At 45.7% G+C, this 18,896-nt stretch overlaps 2 protein-coding genes across 10 annotated transcripts; one reads left to right on the top strand and one right to left on the bottom strand.

Moving 5' to 3' along the window:
- Window positions 1–10: 10 nt before the first annotated feature.
- emp (epithelial membrane protein) lies at window positions 11–9,631 on the bottom strand. Of its 5 annotated transcripts, none has more exons than XM_020952415.2 (7): window positions 9,491–9,631; window positions 3,297–3,398; window positions 2,205–2,457; window positions 1,967–2,140; window positions 1,329–1,900; window positions 1,141–1,262; window positions 11–1,072 (listed from the first exon to the last, which is right to left on the bottom strand). In XM_020952415.2, exons 1-7 carry the CDS (start codon window positions 9,513–9,515, stop codon window positions 689–691), a joined length of 1,632 nt encoding a protein of 543 aa, XP_020808074.2. In that variant the 5' UTR covers window positions 9,516–9,631; the 3' UTR covers window positions 11–688. The 5 variants fall into 5 exon arrangements, with proteins under 5 accessions (XP_020808074.2, XP_086693837.1, XP_086693839.1 ...); XM_086837711.1 differs by lacking the exon at window positions 9,491–9,631 and adding an exon at window positions 7,099–7,466; XM_086837713.1 differs by lacking the exon at window positions 9,491–9,631 and adding an exon at window positions 7,187–7,373.
- Window positions 9,632–10,167: 536 nt separating this feature from the next.
- Window positions 10,168–16,149, top strand: LOC110184073 (lysosome membrane protein 2). Of its 5 annotated transcripts, none has more exons than XM_020952454.2 (7): window positions 10,168–12,526; window positions 13,805–14,094; window positions 14,164–14,255; window positions 14,318–14,545; window positions 14,607–14,879; window positions 14,939–15,530; window positions 15,595–16,149. In XM_020952454.2, exons 2-7 carry the CDS (start codon window positions 13,827–13,829, stop codon window positions 15,906–15,908), a joined length of 1,767 nt encoding a protein of 588 aa, XP_020808113.2. In that variant the 5' UTR covers window positions 10,168–12,526; window positions 13,805–13,826; the 3' UTR covers window positions 15,909–16,149. The 5 variants fall into 5 exon arrangements, with proteins under 5 accessions (XP_020808113.2, XP_020808112.2, XP_086693836.1 ...); XM_020952453.2 differs by having other exon boundaries at window positions 11,133–13,748; XM_086837710.1 differs by having other exon boundaries at window positions 11,308–12,637.
- The last annotated feature ends 2,747 nt before the right edge of the window (window positions 16,150–18,896 follow it).

The following is an 18,896-nucleotide window of genomic DNA, read 5'->3' as shown; positions in this document are numbered from 1 at the left end:
AATTGTCTAATTAAAATAATATCGTAGTTTATTGTACACACATTAATGAATATAAATTGTACATTCAATCGATAGAATTATGTATTTATTGAATAGAAATTTCTGATGCGGAGCTTGTCCGTAATTTTCGGCCTAATGAAGCACATTTGTATTCGAGAGGACGGAACTTTTTGTTTATTTGAAAAAACATTTCCAGAGTTTTGTGACTTGACTTGCGACCGTTCTCTCGTCCGTCCGGACATCCAATTTCAACGAGGGGTTAATGTGGTAGGACAGGAAAGCGAGTGCGGGATCGGCTTCTGTTTTGGTATAACAAATCGAAGTTTGAGTCGAAGCTTTGAGCCTTAAAGCGATCACGACTGTTTCGTAAGACTACACATCCAAATTTTCATAACGATTACTTACAACGATAACCTACATACAATACAATAGATACAGATACAGATACAGATACAGATACAGATACACATACAAATACATACAAGTCTTCCCAGCTCCATTTCATATAGACTACGGATTCGGAGGGGAGAGGAAACGGGAACGGGATCGGGAATGGGGACAGGGAACAGGGAACAAGGTTGGGATTAGGGATGGGCTTGGGATAGTCCCAGTTCCTAGCTAAGGCTTACACTACACTATAAGACACCCAGAGACCCCTCGAACTGCGACCAGACTAAGACTAGAGCGCCTAGTATCTGGCGGCGGGCTGGTTCTCCTTGTTCTGCTTCTTGTTCATGTCCACCTGTGCGGTGGCCAGGTAGTTGGAGCCCTCCAGGTGCAGGGTGCTCTGTCGGTGCGAGTTGCGGATGAGGCAGAACGTGGCCAGCAGCAGCAGGATGACGCCCAGGGCGCACAGGCCCAGTATGAGGCCTACGCGGATCTTGGGCGGCACCTGTTCGGCGAAGCGCATAAGGTCGGTGACCTCGTCGGGCAGATTGTCGATGCCCTCCTCAAACCACAGGATGGGGAAGATGATGTCCGGGAAGTTGGCCACCTGCTTGATGTCGAACACCTGGCTCACCGCCAAATTGATCTGGATGCGGCCACGCACTCGCAGCGTAGTTCCCAATTTCTGCAGAAGAAGAGAAAGTTAGATGGTTGATAAGACTGAGATGAGACTGATGGAGCGTGAAGCCTTACCGGCTGGACGTCGAAGAAGAACTGGTGCAGTTCCTTCTGGGGCGGGGAGATGCCCTCCACTTGGGTCCTCAGGCTATCGTCGGCCAGGTAGAAGTGCGGGAAGCTCAGCATGATGGGGGAATCTGAGGAGCAGCCAAGGAGATCAGATTAACCCGGGGGAGGAGAAGTAACAGCGAAATCCCGCTTACCGTATTGGCACAGGGAGACATTGAAGAGGCCGTTGGGCGAGCACGAAGGCTTGCCGGCGGGGCAGAAGCACATGTTGTCCGGATGACTGTCCACGTCGGCAAAGACCCACTCGGGTGGGGTGAAGCGGTAGCCGGGCACCTCGTTCGAGGTTTCCACCTCTTTCTCGAAGACCAGGGGCAGCAGGCGGCACAGGTCTTTGTCGTACACGTGCAGGATGCGGTCCTTTTCGATGTGCGGCGGGAAGATAGAGCCGTCGGTGCCCGCCAGGCTGTTGCACGCCTCGGTGGTCCAGTGTGGCAGGTGGGTGCGGCCGTTGTAGTTGTCGATGATGCCGTACTTCGTGATGTCCTCCACGCCCGTGTTCACGGTGATGCGGTCGGAGGAGGTGCCATTCTTGCCGTACAGCAGGCCGAACTCCTCGTAAGGCAGCTTCTGCTCCTTGGGCACTACGTCCTTGGCCAGCTTCAGAAGCGGATCCTCGTAGCCCCAAAGCAGCTGCCCGACGGAGACCTGGACGAACGGCTTGATCTTCAGGATGTCCATGATGCTGGCCATCGCCAGTCGCAGGAACCTGTCCATTGAAAGTTCAAGGTTAGTGGCGGCCAGGGTCACGGAGGCGGATTACAAGTGCACTTACCTGGCCGCGTGCTTGCTCTGGGAGGTGGCGCTCAGCATGGGAATGTTGGGCACAATCACGACGTCGTCTTCGGGGCCCACGGAGAGGTCTTCGCGGAACGAGTAGATCTTTCGCAGGTTGTAGCTCAGCGTGCCATTGTCATTCTCCACGATATTCACCTTTTCCCAGGTCTCGCTGCAGATCGGAATGGGGGATTCAGATCGAGGCCGGCATTAGCAGGAGGGTGGAGGCTATTTACCTGTAGACATAGGGTCCCACTTCGTCGACAATGGCCTTGGAGCCATTGCTGAGGAAATCGTCGGCATTGGTCACGTTGTATATGTACAGGCTGATCCTGGGCTCCACCGGGGGCTTGGCCCACCAGCCAAAGGTCTTGGCGCCGGGGCGCAGGGCCACCATGCGGTCCACGACAGCATCGATCAGCACGGAGAATTCACAGGCCACCACAATGCCGCCGATTATCAGAGCCGCGGCAATGACGATCGTAATCCCTGGAAAACCAAGGTGATTGTTGAACAATTGTGTTCACCGAATGCATAAATTAACGCGGCTAACTGGGATGAGTCAGTCGGGAGGGGGGATCAATCTGAGTTGTTATTGAGCGGGGACGTGGAAACGTGGATTTGATCGAGGCAAATATTTGAGGAGAAGGCTATAAATATTTATTCGGCGCCCGTTTGAGTCAGCTTGAATTGAATCACTAACCCTCTGACCTTTAACCTCAGTTATGAAACCCCCCGAGCTAGTGAGTTATCCGATAAATATCCAGCAATTAGTTGGGATTGAATAATTACAATTCGATCAGAGAGCTGGAAAGTCTACTTGAAATAGAATGGGTTATAATCGGATCCGAGTATCCCTGGCCGAAGAAGACGACCTCTGGAAAAGTACTACTACGCAATAGCTCCAACTCATGAAGTGAGCTACAGTTAAAGGTTGGGATAGTAGCCAGTTTATCCTATCCGGCGCACTTTGAGCGGCTTTAAAGTGTATCCCCATCCGGAGACCAGTCTAACCAGTCGCCAGAGCAGAAACTACACTATTAAAGTGAATATGTATATGTATGTGTATGTGTATACCCTGAGAGCGCAAACAATAACAAAAACTAGAATCGGGCACGTGGAGTTATAATCCAAAGCCAAGCGAATCGCATTGGCTAGGCGGAGAGTACTTGCGATTCCTCCTCCCATTGCGTTGTGCATAATTAGCTTAGGACGGGATTATTACACAAATCAAGTCGGAAATATCCATATTGAAATTACTTGCCAGGCAAGAATGTAGTTATACAATCAGTTGTTAATGTCTCCCAGATCGGCATTATCATACTTACACCACTTCCTGAGGTATGTGCTGGACAATTTGGTGCACAACTTGTGCTTGGGCCCGTTCATGATGTGGTTAGGTTTGGGTGCTGTGGCTGGTGGTGCTAGTTCTGGAAAAGCAAAACAAAGATCATCGTAAAGAGACCTAGAGGTACTGGTTAAGTGGGTTTTTTCATCGTTAATCTATAATTAAGAACGAAGCCAGATAAACTGGAATGCAATCGCTCATATCGCTGGCGGGTCGCGGCCATCGCTCGACGTTCATGATCTTGGGGCCGATCATGGTCTCCCCAATTCCTCAATTCCCCCATAGAGATCTCGGGGAGATGTCATCGGAAGAGTGGCAGAAATGCGGCTGTCGATGCCTCGACCTCAGACACGTTTTTGGGGCGTGTTGGCCTTGTGCTGTTTTGACATCGCTTTGCTCGTCGATGTTGCTTTGTCGCTCTGTCGATGTTGCGGTTTCGCCCAAAAGCCAATTCATCGCGGAGCACAAAAGCGAGAAACCAATTCGGGGGGACTGACTCCGGTTCGAGTAGAACCTTCGAGTCAGCACAACCTGGTACTGCTACTAATTGTCAGCAGTACTTGGTGCTCCCTTCCTGGCAGGGTTTACCTTGAAGCTCAGCTCCGGCAATTAAGCACTCTTTAATGGGCCGGCAGGCTCCGCTCAGCTCTGCTCGACGCTGCTGAGGTCGGAGCAAATGGCTGGGACCTTGACCGGGGCCAGGGCTACGGCATAAACATGTATCTCTCAGGTGCGGATATTCGTGCGTAAACCGAAACGTTTACAATTGACGATTCCAGGCAGGCCATTATTCATATTCATAAAACAAAGCTAAGCTGAGCAGATTCGGACTCTGATTCGGAGACGGATTCGGCTAATGGCCAGCCATTTGCAGGCCCCGCACGGCCGGAGACAATAGAAACATTTTAATTGATCCCTTGACGTTCGATCCGATCCGATCCGAGACTGTCCCGCCCAGCTGCATACAAACGGCTGTCTTATCACAGCCAACTTCAGATGGAGCACGTTCGCACCTCGGCCCGATCTGTGCAATTCTTGGAGTCTGGCGGAAGCGCTTTTTATGATTTCTCCAACGAGAGATTCGGCTAAAAAGCATTAAACTTTGTACTTTGAGTCCGCTCTACCCTATCATCGCACACATACTCGACTACAGCTACGGGTTTATTATTTGTCGAGTTTACTGCGCTTTTCGAACGCTACAAGGTCGCACTCCTCCGTCTCCGTCTCCGTCTCTGTCTCCGCCTCCCGAAGGCTTTATTGACGTCGCTTTAACACACACTCGGGCAGGGCTTAAATATTCGTACTCAGGCATTAAGCCGCGATCCACTACCATCGGGCAGTGGTCGACGATGATGCCCATTGAATACTAATTAGCCCATAATTATTTCACCTCAAATGTATTTTCGGTGACACTCGATCGGCCCCAGCATTTGAGCCATTAATCAACGATTTCAGACTGGGATTGGGTTTTGATTTGGATTCAGTTTACCAAATTTTGCTGTTTAAACTGCAGTTGTTTTTGGTTTGCCTGCTAATTGGGGTCTGTGTTCACGGCCCATTGGCTTGCTGAGCCTTGCTTTTGCAGAACCGAGTGACTCAAACTCAGATTCGAACTCAGACTCGAACTCGGACCCAGAAGCCGTAAACAACTGTTTGTTGATTGTTTTGATTTCCTCTTATCAGGTTGGAAAGTATGCAAAGCACAGGATCGGGAAAACCCAGGCCGCCGCGGTCACAGCCTTACCACCAACAGCTTTCGGCATTCCAGCGAATTGCGGTACAGCTGATGTAATAGTCTTATTTTATTTTGGTTTCACTTGTTGTGGCTTTTCAATTAGCAGCTCCAGCTGCCCGGCCAGAATCAGCAAGCTTCAATAGAAATTTACTTTCTAAAAACACACGTTTTGTGCGCAGATTGAACCGAAAGCGGAATCACGGCCAGCACATCCGCCGTGGCTCCGATCGAAGCTTGGAGCTTGGAGCTGGGAGCTGGGAGGCACAGAGATCCAGTGGAGACGAGGAGCCAGGTCTCATAATTTCACTGCGTTTAAGTGTTGCACAAATAAATACAAGCGGTAGCAGCTATTTAGTGTAAGCAATTACCCTGACCCAATTTTGGGACGCTTGCCACTGGCGTCGACCAGGGCATACCCTGCACTAGACTAGACCTCCAACGAGGGTATTGGGGCAGTGCGTTGGGTTAAGTACTTCCACTCGAAACTAATGTAAAGAAAATGACTCGGGAAAGCCCTATGAGCGGAGTGAAACTCGGCAGTTGCTCGACTTAAAGTCGTTTCAAAGTTAACCGAGTTCGAAATGCAATAAATATTGCCAAGGCGATACGTTACGATCGGTTAAGTGCACTTGGCTAATAGGGAAAGCTTGTTGAGCGGATATTAACTAGAAATTGACTGCTTTAAAAAAGAAATAATTCTTCTTACAGAGATTTTTTGCCCGAAAGAGTATTCCAGGAGCCGCCTCATCAGATTCCACCGCTGATGATTGCGGCCACGGTGGTGACACTGAGAGCGGCCAAAATGGGTAGCGAGTTGCCGACTGAAATTCACCTGCCTGCATTTGATAATACGAAATGAAATGGCTTTTAAATTTGTGCGTTTAACAATGTAGATGTCGCCGTCAATGGCGTGACTGACATGTGCTGCGGACTCGCGAGTGGCTCATCTTGGGCTGTCAGTAGGTCAGTTTCGCCGCAGTTACAGCGACGACCGTCGCGGAGTGTGTGTGCTGTTGTGGGGCTGAGTGTGGCTGCTTTCGCAGTGAAATGTGTCAACAGAGACAGAGCCTGGCAATTGTCACCTCAATTTACGATCAACGGGGAACGGTCCGAAGCCCTAGACCTGCCGCTTCTGCTGCTGCCGTGATGAAGATGATTCAAAGCTCGGCGGTTTGCTGAGTTGCTGGGCCTGAGACCTCTTGGCCCCAGCTCTGGTGCAACCTTCGCATAATCGCATTGTTATGTGGTCAACAAAAAAAAAAAAAATGAAGAAAAAAGCTTGCAGCAGCAGGCCCCTCTATTTATTTATGTATTTATTTATTTATCTGAGGTTTCTTGCCAGCGCACGCTTAGTTTCGGATCTTGTATCTTGTGTGTGTTTTCGGCAGACTTTTTATTTGATTTCGCCGTGTGCCGCTGGCTGGCTGCTTCGTGGCAGCTTGGCTCTGCTCAGCTCAGCTCAGCTCAACTCCGCTCAGCTCGAGTGCAGAGCAAAATTTCACTTTTTCCACACAAGTAATCATAAAACTATGCACGTACATCAAATGCGCTTTTGGCAGGGCCGTAGACAGCATTTAGCCGCTGCCTCAAGCCCCAAGACTCCCCAAGACACACAAACAAAACAAAATCAAAGCCCCCCCAGAGCCCCTAAAGCATAATTCAATGATTTTCCGCTTTTGTAGCGAGGCAAAGTCGCTGGCGAAGTGGTTTCATTTTGGCTGACTGGGCAAGGTCTTGCTCAACCAAGAGCCATGATCAGAGCGGAGACGCAGGCGGAGATGGATGGAGTTGGATTCGGTTTCGGATTCGAATTGGGAGACTTGAAGCCAAGGGTCGGTGGTCCATCAATCGGACTGCAGCAATTGGACTCTCTTGCAGCTCCCTGGAATGCGACCAGTCGCCAGCTGGACAGGCTGGACGAGCTAAATGGTAGCTGGAGCTGGAGCTGGAGTAGCCACAAACCACAGGCATTTCCAAATGGAAACAAATACGAGTACACACACATGCCGGGACACTCACACGGGGACAACGCGGACAGCTCACTCACACTGGGGGGATTTGGTACGGTCTTGCCGCTTAGATTCTTGCGCCCGGACTGGAACTGGAAACTTGGAGCGGCGGTACGAGGAACTCACGACAGGTGGAACGTCTTAACTGGGGGCTACCGCCGGCAAAAAACGTCAACGACTCGAACGCTCGCAGTGCCGCCGAGAAACTGAAGTCGCCGTCTTCGAGTGGAGCCCCAACGTAAGATGTTCAGGCGGCGAAAGCTCCCAGCCAGAAGCTTGGCTTGCTGCTCGGCGTTGCGACAAAGCGAAAACTGGAAAACCTGATAAACAGGTAGAGGCGAGCGACGACGAATGGCAGGTAGCTGCCAGTGTGCGAGTTTGTGTGTGGCGCTGCAAAAGCGAGAGTGAGCGAACGGCGAACGGCGAGAGCTTTCCACTGCAACGCATGCGATAAAAGCTCAGGCCGGGCGAGATCGGGTGGGCCGAGGTGGACAGAGGTGGACAGAGGTGGACAGAGGCGAGCCGGAGGAGCCCAGTTGGCAGGCTGATAAACAAGTTTGTTGCTTGCATTGAAGTCTTTCGTTTCATTGCGTTGCATGGCGCGTTCCGTTTCGAACCCGAGTCGAAGCCAAAATATCTCATTGATTGCCACACCAATACCGCTGCACTCGGGCCGATTATGATAGCTGCTACTGCCATGGAGTTGCAAGTGACTCATGCAATTGTTGCCAAACCCCAGCGACGACAGGTTGCAGTCAAAGAATGTATGCAAAGTTGACAGCACCAGCGACTATCCAGCGATCCAACAGCGAATGCTTGATTTTCATTGCGCAAGGCTTTGTGCTTGCCCAGAATCTGAACCTGGGACTGGCTCTACTGGGAAATGCGCAATCCAGCTGTGGAAATAACTGGCGAGAGCAACTTGCTGCATTTGCATAAGCCAATCGAAGTTACGGGGAAATATTAATTGGAAATGTTACTCGAGAAATTGCCCCCAGAGAGTTCTGGCTAATGATAACAATTTTCCAGCTATGATTCAGGGGCAAACTTCTATATAGACTAGACAGAAATTCTCCCAAAGAAGTGGAAATTGGCAAAAAAAAACCCTTATGATTTTAATAAAAGTGTATTCATTTATAAAAAAATAAAACTCATTAGCCTAACTGATGGTAAGACATATAAGATAAAGGACATAATTTTAGTTAATATGCTAATGCATTTATTGCCTATAAAAGTCTGACTAACCGTACCGCCTTAAAAATAGGATAACTAACTCAAAAATGCATTAATTTCCATTCTGACAACTGTTTTGTGTTTGTTTTTACAATGGTAACCAATCTGCAAAATTTAAAAAATACAATTATTTTTGCCAATTTTTGACAATTTTAACGATGTAACCCCTTATAAAATGTTGGAAAAAATTGGCAAAAAGTTATTATCTTTTAGATTCGATTCGCCTCTTTATGCTGATCAAGAATATACATGGTTTATAGGGTTAGAAATGATTCCTTTATAGGGTTTCAAGCTTCTGACTAAAACCATAATACCAACTTTTGAGTCCATATTATTTATATTTTAATCTGACAATTTGTTCAACAAATCAAAATTAAAAAATCTCATAACTTAGCCAAAAAAGCACTACCATGCTATTTTTTATTAGGCTAATAATATTTATAATATTTGTGACAATTTTAACGATGTAACTTATAAAATGTTAAAAAAATTGGCAAATTTTATTATCTTTCCTACATGCCTAGACATGTGAAATGTTGAACGTGATCAAGAATATATATGATTTATGGGGTCGGAAATGAAATTTTAAAATTAGTTTTTGACAATGTTATGATGAAACGATCAATTCTACAACTTTAGAAGGGAAACTGCTAATGTATTTGTTTGGCTTTTAGAATAAAGCTTCCTTTTCTGATTAGTTTTAATATATAATCTATAATCTATATTCTAAAGTCACTTTTTTGTTCACTATAGCTAAGTTCAACTGTCCCGTAAAGTAGTTCACATTCTGGACCGGCAATAACAAATGCTCTAGCTACGTAGAAGGCGAACCAAGACATTATCGCCCAGTGATTTTCGACATTCCTCGTCAAGTCCAACCACAATTACACACCACACACCACACCCCACACCCCACACACTTCCGCACCGTACCCAACTCGACCCGTATCCGAAGCTCGACTCCACGGCGACTTTGCATGCCAATAAGGCTAACCGGGTTGCATGCGACCTTTCTGTTTATGTAAACTGCCATACAAAATGGCGCATTTGTGGCCGTAAATGATGCAATAATGATAAATAATAGCACTACGCATCATACATATATGTTAACTCAACTGTCGTGGCGTGGCGTGTCATCAATTGCTTCAGGTGACCTTCACCCCACTCCCGTTAAGCTTGGGGTCAACCTTTACTCACTGTACACAATGGCCCATACTTCCATCAAGGAGATGCGTTCCAAACGGGATTCCTTCCTCCTCGTCTTGGAAATTCGGCTTTTCTCGCTGATAATTTCGTGACTATTTCGTGTATTTGAGTGTGACGGAAATTACTTGGCACTTGACGACCCGGCAACCAGGTTGATAAGCCAGCTCTCCTACGTCTGATAAGATTCTCCTGTAAGCGGCCGTTGAGGAAGTGGCCTGGGCCTCGAACAGCCTCAGCGGCTGATGACTTAGAGTCGCTCAGGGTGTCACCTGAACTTGGAAGCCCGCCTAAGGTTGGATCTGGAAAGGGTGGGAGGGTGACCGAACAGGTAAATGTTTTGCAGTTAGCCCGGCAGTATCGACAGGGCCATTAACTAGCACGAACAGATTAGGATTGCGTTATTGAATTATTGAAAGCCCAACCGCGTCATCGGCCCGGGAGCAAAACAAAAGGTTCAGCGGGGCTATCAGTCGCTCAGTCGAACAAAACACACCGAGGCACTGGCTCCGAGCAGGGATTCGGATTCCGGAGCGATCGGGGAACGACAGATGAGTTGTAAACTCTTGACTAAGCTGATAAATGCCTGAGCACACAATCGCGGCCTAGCCGTGGGGTTCAATAACTCGACTCCGGTGGGGGTTCTTCTAGCCGCGACAGCGAACGTGCCGGGAGTCCGAGAGCCCGATGATAAGCCAGTCTAAATATATCCAAGAATTGCGAATTGCGAAATTGAAACAGAGAAATCAGCACTGAGAGTTGGAGAGATGGGAGCACCTATCCCGGCAAGTGCTCCAAGTGGACCCGCCTGCACTTCTCGCTGCCTTCGATAATCGCTCGAGCAAACAATATGCAATTCTCCAAGTCAAGGGTCCCAGAACGTCTTAAGTGCTCAAGTGCTAATTAAACTGTTTTTTCAATTCCCTTGAGCAAAGCGAGCGCACACACCTATGAATAGGCCCAGACCAGTGGAGGAGGCAACTGTGGAGGAGATCGTGGCACTAGGTAATACTGCTATTAAAACGTGTCCGACAGCTTCTTCGATTGGACTGTGGACTTGGTCAATGTTTATAAAAATAAGACGAGCTGGTAGCTGAAGTTTTCATATCCTTTGAGTTTATTGGATAACAAAATATATAATTAAAGACTTTTCTTCGGCAATCACAAACAAAAGAGTAGAGAAGTATTGTCCAAAAAGTAAAATTCTATGATTTGTGTTTAAAATAAAATAATAGTGTTAAATTATCATGGCAATGTGCCGGCGTCTTTGTGCGTCTTTAGCTGGCTTTTGTACAAAACGTAAATCGTTCTTAAAATGTTAATTAATTAATTAAGTTAATTAAGATCGTACAATAAGCATATATTAAGCGGCTCCCCCGCTCCATCTCCTAACTCGGCTATAATGACGATGCTGGAGCGGAACGACACAGCTGGGAGGCTGCATATGGGTCCGCCGTCTCCCGCCTCTGCCATGAGCGGTCGCCATCGGTGGCTCCTTTGTGTGTTCGCGACGATTAAATTTGCACTTTGTCTCGCGGCACACGCACAAAGCCAAAGCTGCTACGTAGTAAACAAGAGATCCCGGTTCCCGGCAGCGCAGCCGCCGCCAGTCGCTCGTCGTCCAGCGGTAATCAGCAGTCGTAGCTGACCGCCCGCTCTTATCACTTACTGCCGTGCCAGAGGCAGAGGCGCTGGCTGCGACGCTGAGGCGCCGTCGACGACGACTGCGAGGAATGAGGAAAGAGGAGCGACTGCGTCGCGCTGCTGCCCCAGCTGCTGCTCACTGCTGGGGCGAACTGATTCCGAGCGTCGTAGTAATAACTTGTTTGGTGGGCAGTACGCACCATTCCAGTCTAGCGGAGAACCAGTGCTCCAGTGGCAGCCTCAAATCCCCGCGAAGATCTAATCGGAGCAGTAGATAGTGCGTGGGCCGGCTCGATTGCTTCGCCGTGCAATCAAACCTTAATCAGAATCCGCGGGCAAGTGGATCAAGCGGTGGCTATATAGCAATATAGCCAGCCACAGCGATAACCGACCGAATTCCCCCACAAAACGCTCGTGAATACTCCGGATTTAATTGTCGCTGTTCAGCTGGAAAAACTAAGCCACGACAGGAAGGGGGAGGAGGGAGCACAGGAAAACAACACTGGAAAACCAGCTCCAACTCCAGCTGCAGGTCCAGTTAATAGATCCGAGAGACCAACAACAACAACAGCAACAACAACAACAAAAACAATAACAACGATCGAGCTGACAAAAGAGAACGGCGACAAAACAAAGAAGCAGGCGAACAAAGGCACACAGCACAACGAAAAGAACAGAGCCAAGTGTAGAGAAGCGAAGAGAAAGAAAACGAGAAGAAGCGAGGCACGGATACAAAACAAGTCGGTCGCAGTCGCAGCATAGATACATAGATACAGATACAGATGCAGATGCATATACAGATACGGATACGGACTCAGCCGCTGCATCCACTCACAGCATCCAACAGGAGGAGCATCACCACTCTGCGGGGGAGTGGGCGAGAGGAGGGGTATTAAAATATAATATTATTCAGCAGCCACACAACACAGTGTTTTTTGTGCTGTGCACACAGCGTAAACACGACGAAATTGTTAATTAAGACGCCAAATGTTTGGCAGTCGTCGAAAGTGCAAAGCAAAGCAGCCGCGTGAGCAGCGAGAGAGCGCCAGATAAGAGCTGTATGTGCCTGGTGTGTGTGTGGGTGCGCTCTCTAGTAGTACCTGAGTGTCTGTGAGTTCGGTTTCCTTTCCGTTTCGTTGCGAGCACGTTTGACCACCACCGAAATAACACCCACCGAACAGCTGTGCCCCAAAGCTCACTCCAAGTGCATGCCGCTGATCTACGCTCTCGAGCTCTCGCTCACACACACCCGCATCACGTTATCAGTCAATGGCACTTTTCTGCAACTGATTCCGGCGCACGAGTGAAAAGGAGGGCGGCTGCGGTGGAAAGCGGGAACCTTCGTCGCGACAAGTCTTCAACCCATCCATTGGAGGCTTCCAGGCGGTAAGTGTCGGAGTCAAGTGCAGTGGTATTTGGCGATAGCGGAATTTTTCACAAGGCCCTAGTTCTCAACAGACTAAGTCAAACACACCTATCACGACCGATCTGCTGAAGGTTAGTGATTGTGTAAATACGTATATGTAGTAAAGAAAACATAGATATCAACATGCCCCGATGATTAGTCCTAGTTCCAGCTAAGGATTACAAACCAAGTAATTCCTCCCAATTCCAAAACTTTTATTGCGATCGGTGGTCCAAACTCCCACTCCAAACTCTCCACTTAAAATCTATTTAAATTTCAGGAGGATGATAGCACCCCTTACCGTTTACTATTGCACACAGAAATCATTTAATACTAGGAATAGTATCTATTATCTATACTTATCAGTTCCACCAACTATCTGTTAGATGGTAGTCACAGTATAATCAATAGAACCTCCTCCTCGCGATCGCCATCGGGTTCGTGTTCGTGTTCGTGTTCGTGTTCCTGTCCGTTCACATTTTCTTATAACCCATATAACGATCATTATATTGGAAAATTACTACGCTCAGGTTGCGCCTTATCAGAGCCGTTGACCCGCTTTCAAAGTTAGCAAATCAGAACTTACCCCATGGTTGCCAAAGCTCAACTCTATGCACACACGCTGATAGCACACGCTGATAGTTGTTGTCTCGATTAATTTATGAATTAATGCCTAGTTAGTATGTACTGGGACCAAGAACATATATGTGCTCCTAGAGCTAGAGTCCCAAGCTGGTGATAAGAACGGGAGTACATATATACAGCTGAACTTTGATTTCAGCACGGGCAGAAGCAGCGATCAGCGAGCAGCATGCGAAGGCTCTGGGAGTATAAGCCCCGATTAGTTTGTGAAAACATCTGTAATCGCATGGTTAAGAGTCCTCAACCCGCGGAAGATTGCTCCGAGAATCGAAAAAACGAGCGATTGACTACTTATAATCAATCTAACCATCAATTGAATCCGTCAAATATTATTTCTCCAAGAGGTAGTATAGGTACGCCGGACATCGCGCAGAGACTTTAAAATAGTGATTCAATCTAGTGTGGCTGTTGCGCCTATGTGTTCATTGAACCCGAGTTTGGCCGATAAGCTAGTAATCTAGTGCCAAAGCTATCCCTTTGAGGCGCCACGTGTTTGTCTTTCTACAGATTGCTTATGGGGAAGAGAAGAGGAGAATAAACTCATATCGTGGAGGCTGTGGCGTAATATTGGGATATACAAAGCCCGATAAGAAGTCTCTCAATTACAATACTTTCAGCTCTGCCCCAGATACACCCACAATGCCACGTGCGACCACCAGCAACCCTGAGGTGGCCTTGCCAGCCGCCCACCAAGACTGCGATCTCACAGTGGCCGCCATCAGGTCCAAGTCCAACACACTCAACTCCCAGCTGAATAGGGTCGGAACGGGAACCTTTGGAGGCTACGGCATGGCGAGTGGGGCCGAGAAGCCGAAGCCGGTGCTGCAGATGATACTGGAGGCCTTGGGACTGCGAAATCAGGCGCAGAGCCGCGAGCCAACGTCCAAGGATATTGGAACTCTGATAAGTGAGTAGAGCGCTGTTGATAAGCCGGGAGGCTTGATTAATCCGCGTCCTCCGTCTCCGTCTCCCCCAGTGCTGGGCGTAATGTTTCTGCTGTTCGTGATCGGCGTCACTGGATTCTTCGTAATGTGGTTCACCGAGTTCTACAACAACACAATGCTGGAGGTGAGAGATGCTGTTTTGCAGGCCTTAGTACTATTCTCCAGCTAAATCCATTTAACCCACAGAATCTTATATTGGCCGAGAATTCGGAAACGGCCAAAGACTGGCTCAACCCTGACCCCAAGTTCGACACCTTACTGAAGGCGCACATATTCCACTACCCCAATATCGAAGACTACTTAGAGGGGCGGGCGGACAAGATAAAGGTCGTGGACGTGGGTCCACTCACTTACCAAGAGCACACGATCAAAGATGAGGTTTCCTTTAACAACAACTTCACGGTCACTTTCAGGGTAAGGATTCTAACGACATTTACGAGTAGTGTCTGTGCTTAACCATGTGATTTCATTTTAGGACCGCAAATCGTACAAGTTTCTGCCGGAGAAATCGTCTGTTAGGGAGGACGTAGTGCTGATGGTTCCAAATGTGCCACTCATCTCTGCCGCCGGACACGTAAAGCGCATGCCGTATGCCGATCGATTAGTCGCCGGTTTTTTTATCAAACAATTCAAGGAGCCACTCTTTAAAAACCTAACGGCCTCCGATTTTCTCTGGGGCTACGAGGATAAGATTATCAAATTGAAGAGTCTGGGCATGGGAAAGAAACGCTTTGGCCTCCTGATGAACGTAAGTGCCAAGCTCTAAAAGGTTGACTGCTCTGCTCTAAAAAGGTAACTCTTATTTAGCGTAACGGAACCAGCGTGGACTCGGTACAGCTCAACACAGGCGAGGATGACATCAGGAAGTTCAGCATAATTACCCAGTTTAATGGGATGCCGCAGCTAGACTACTGGGATGGAGACGAGTGCAATCGAATTGACGGCTCGGAACCCTCAATGTTCTCGCCGAACTTGCTGCAGAACCGAAGCACCATCAATGTGTTCCTTCAGGTCCTGTGCCGAAAGGTGCCGCTCCATTTTGAGAAGGAGGTTACCATCTTGAATAACATCGATGCAATTCGCTACAAGACGCCAATGAACGTGTTTGCCAAACCCGAATTTAATCCAGCGAACGCGTGCTACTGCACGAACACGGAGATGTGCCTGGAGAGTGGAGTGATCAACGCCACCAAGTGCTACGGGGATTCACCCATCTTTCCCTCATTTCCGCACTTCTTCACCGGCAATAAGTCGTACTATGATCTCTTCGAGGGCATCAAACCGGAGGCGGAGCTGCACCAGACGTACGCCGATATCCATCCGCGTTTTGGCTTCCCCATTGGCGGAGCCTCACGCGTCCAGATCAACATCATGCTGGACAAGACGCCAATACTGGAAAGTAAGTAGAGCTTATAAGACATACTTTTCGTGTAGGACTAGATTTACTTATGCACCTATTCCAGATAAAGCCGCTCGCCTAGTAAATGCCACCATCCTTCCGCTAATCTGGATCGAGATCACTGCGGGCGACTTCGGTGAGGATGTGCTTCACACACTTTTCATGACCACCTATGGTCTCGACGCCATTCAGCTCGCGCTCAAGTACGGAACCCTCCTCATATCGGTGACGTCGTTCAGCCTGATCATTGCCGGGGTCTACTTCCTCAACAGCAGGCGGGAGGAGCAGCTCCAGGAGAGCAAGTCATCAGCCGAGCTGGAAGCGCTGAACAGCGGACTCGCTGTGGTGCAGCACGTCAACCTGCCCGTGTCGGTGTAGCAAACCATCCATCCGAGTGATCGAAGTGCCATTAGTAATTTAGTTAGGGGCGGGTACGGGGGAAAGTTGTTGTTTTTTCAACTTTATGAGATTTTCGAATTTGTCTGCGCTTATCCTAGAATAGTTATTACAGAATAAGAGTGATTTAGGCTACGAAGAGTCGCCAGTTACCTTTAGTCAGTAGTTATCTGCTGTATATATGTAAAAAGAAAATGTTTAATAAACTGTCTATAACCTGTAACGAAAGTTTTTTTAACTTACGGAATTAATGTTCGATTTACTTCTTGTTAATGACGGAATGACAAAGATTATGCCGAATGCCAGAAGATAAACTACAACTATAATTTAAAATACTATAATGATTTTTACACCCCTTGCAGGAGTCAGAAGCTTAAAGGAAAATGAAGGAGTCATTTCCGACCCTACAAACCATATATATTCTTGATCAGCATCAACAGGCGAATCTTTTAAGCCATCTCCGGACGAAAAAAAATTTTTCAGAAATTTCCCATTTTTGTAAAAAAAAGGAAAGGGGTTACATCATGAAAATTTGCAAAAATCGGCCAAAAATTCACCCTTTAAATGGAGTATGCAGTTTTATTAACCTGCTAAAAATTAAGAATGGAACGCTTTCCGAATTGAAATTAATGCATTTTTGGCTTAGTTATGAGATTTTTAAATTTTGATTTGTCGTAAAATTTTAAAAATAAAATATTGTTAATTCCGATATAAAAATGGTATTGCACCTTCAGTCAGAAGCTTAAAAGAAAGTAAAGGAGACATTTCCGACCCTACAAATCATATATATTCTTGATCAGCATCAACAGGCGAATCTTTTAAGCCATCTCCGGACGAAAAAAAATTTTTCAGAAATTTTCCATTTTTGTAAAAAAAAAGGAAAGGGGTTACATCATGAAAATTTGCAAAACTCGGCAAAAAATTCACCCTTTAAATGGAGTATTCAGTTTTATTAACCTGCTAAAAATGATCAATGGAACGCTTTCCGAATTGAAATTAATGCATTTTTGGCTTAGTTATGAGATTTTTAAATTTTGATTTGTCGTAAAATTTAAAAAATAAAATATTGTTAATTCCGATATAAAAATGGTATTGCACCTTCAGTCAGAAGCTTAAAAGAAAGGGAAGGAGACATTTCCGACCCTACAAATCATATATATTCTTCATCAGCATCAACAGGCGAATCTTTCTAGCTATATCTGGAATCCTTTAAATGGAGTATTCAGTTTTATTAACCTGCTAAAAATGATCAATGGAACGCTTTCCGAATTGAAATTAATGCATTTTTGGCTTAGTTATGAGATTTTTAAATTTTGATTTGTCGTAAAATTTAAAAAATAAAATATTGTTAATTCCGATATAAAAATGGTATTGCACCTTCAGTCAGAAGCTTAAAAGAAAGGGAAGGAGACATTTCCGACCCTACAAATCATATATATTCTTCATCAGCATCAACAGGCGAATCTTTCTAGCTATATCTGGGCGAAAAAAATTTTTTTCAGAAATTTCCCATGTTGTGAAAAAAAGGAAAGGGGTTACATCATGAAAATTTGCAAAAATCGGCCAAAAATTCACCCTTTAAATGGAGTATGCAGTTTTATTAACCTGCTAAAAATGAACAATGGAACGCTTTCCGAATTGAAATTAATGCATTTTTGGCTTAGTTATGAGATTTTTAAATTTTGATTTGTCGTAAAATTTTAAAAATAAAATATTGTTAATTCCGATATAAAAATGGTATTGCACCTTCAGTCAGAAGCTTAAAAGAAAGTGAAGGAGACATTTCCGACCCTACAAATCATATATATTCTTCATCAGCATCAACAGGCGAATCTTTTAAGCCATCTCCGGCCGAAAAAAAATGTTTCAGAAATTTCCCATTTTCTGAAAAAAAGGAAACGGGTTACATCATGAAAATTTGCAAAACTCGGCCAAAAATTCACCCTTTAAATGGAGTATGCAGTTTTATTAACCTGCTAAAAATGAACAATGGAACGCTTTCCGAATTGAAATTAATGCATTTTTGGCTTAGTTATGAGATTTTTAAATTTTGATTTGTCGTACAATTTAAAAAATAAAATATTGTTAATTCCGATATAAAAATGGTATTGCACCTTCAGTCAGAAGCTTAAAACAAAGTGAAGGAGACATTTCCGACCCTAAAAATCATATATATTCTTGATCAGCATCAACAGGCGAATCTTTTTAGCTATATCTGGGCGAAAAAATTTTTTTTTCAGAAATTTCCCATTTTCTGAAAAAAAGGAAAGGGGTTACATCATGAAAATTTCAGAAATTTCCCATTTTCTGAAAAAAAGGAAAGGGGTTAAATCATGAAAATTTGCAAAAATCGGCCGAAAATTCACCCTTTAAATGGAGTATGCAGTTTTATTAACCTGCTAAAAATGAAGAATGGAACGCTTTCCGAATTGAAATTAATGCATTTTTGGCTTAGTTATGAGATTTTTAAATTTTGATTTGTCGTAAAATTTTAAAAATAAAATATTGTTAATTCCGATATAAAAATGGTATTGCACCTTCAGTCAGAAGCTTAAAAGAAAGTGAAGGAGACATTTCCGACCCTACAAATCATATAAATTCTTGATCAGCATCAACAGGCGAATCTTTCTAGCTATATCTGGGCGAAAAAATTTTTTTTCAGAAATTTCCCATTTTCTGAAAAAAAGGAAAGGGGTTACATCATGAAAATTTGCAAAAATCGGCCAAAAATTCACCCTTTAAATGGAGTATGCAGTTTTATTAACCTGCTAAAAATGAACAATGGAACGCTTTCCGAATTGAAATTAATGCATTTTTGGCTTAGTTATGAGATTTTTAAATTTTGATTTGTCGTAAAATTTTAAAAATAAAATATTGTTAATTCCGATATAAAAATGGTATTGCACTTTCAGTCAGAAGCTTAAAAGAAAGTGAAGGAGACATTTCCGACCCTACAAATTATATATATTC

Source organism: Drosophila serrata, unplaced genomic scaffold, assembly GCF_035046125.1.
Source record: "Drosophila serrata isolate PLE 108 unplaced genomic scaffold, ASM3504612v1 contig_334, whole genome shotgun sequence".
In the NCBI taxonomy this organism is placed as follows: Eukaryota; Metazoa; Arthropoda; class Insecta; order Diptera; family Drosophilidae; genus Drosophila; species Drosophila serrata.
Note: the sequence above shows the minus strand (reverse complement) of the source record. Positions and strands in the feature narration are given on the sequence as shown.

What these genes read in the sequence shown, in the direction of transcription:
- emp (XM_020952415.2), bottom strand. Translation starts at nt 9,515, where the DNA reads ATGGAAGTATGGGCCATTGTGTACA. An exon ending in AGTATGGGCCATTGTGTACA is followed by an intron (nt 3,399 to 9,490) that starts GTGAGTAAAGGT and finishes TTGCTTTTCCAG; the next exon opens with AACTAGCACCACCAGCCACA. An exon ending in CACATACCTCAGGAAGTGGT is followed by an intron (nt 2,458 to 3,296) that starts GTAAGTATGATA and finishes TTGGTTTTCCAG; the next exon opens with GGATTACGATCGTCATTGCC.
- LOC110184073 (XM_020952454.2), top strand. Translation starts at nt 13,827, where the DNA reads ATGCCACGTGCGACCACCAGCAACCCTGAGGTGGCCTTGCCAGCCGCC. An exon ending in ACAACAACACAATGCTGGAG is followed by an intron (nt 14,256 to 14,317) that starts GTGAGAGATGCT and finishes TTTAACCCACAG; the next exon opens with AATCTTATATTGGCCGAGAA. An exon ending in CAAGACGCCAATACTGGAAA is followed by an intron (nt 15,531 to 15,594) that starts GTAAGTAGAGCT and finishes CACCTATTCCAG; the next exon opens with ATAAAGCCGCTCGCCTAGTA.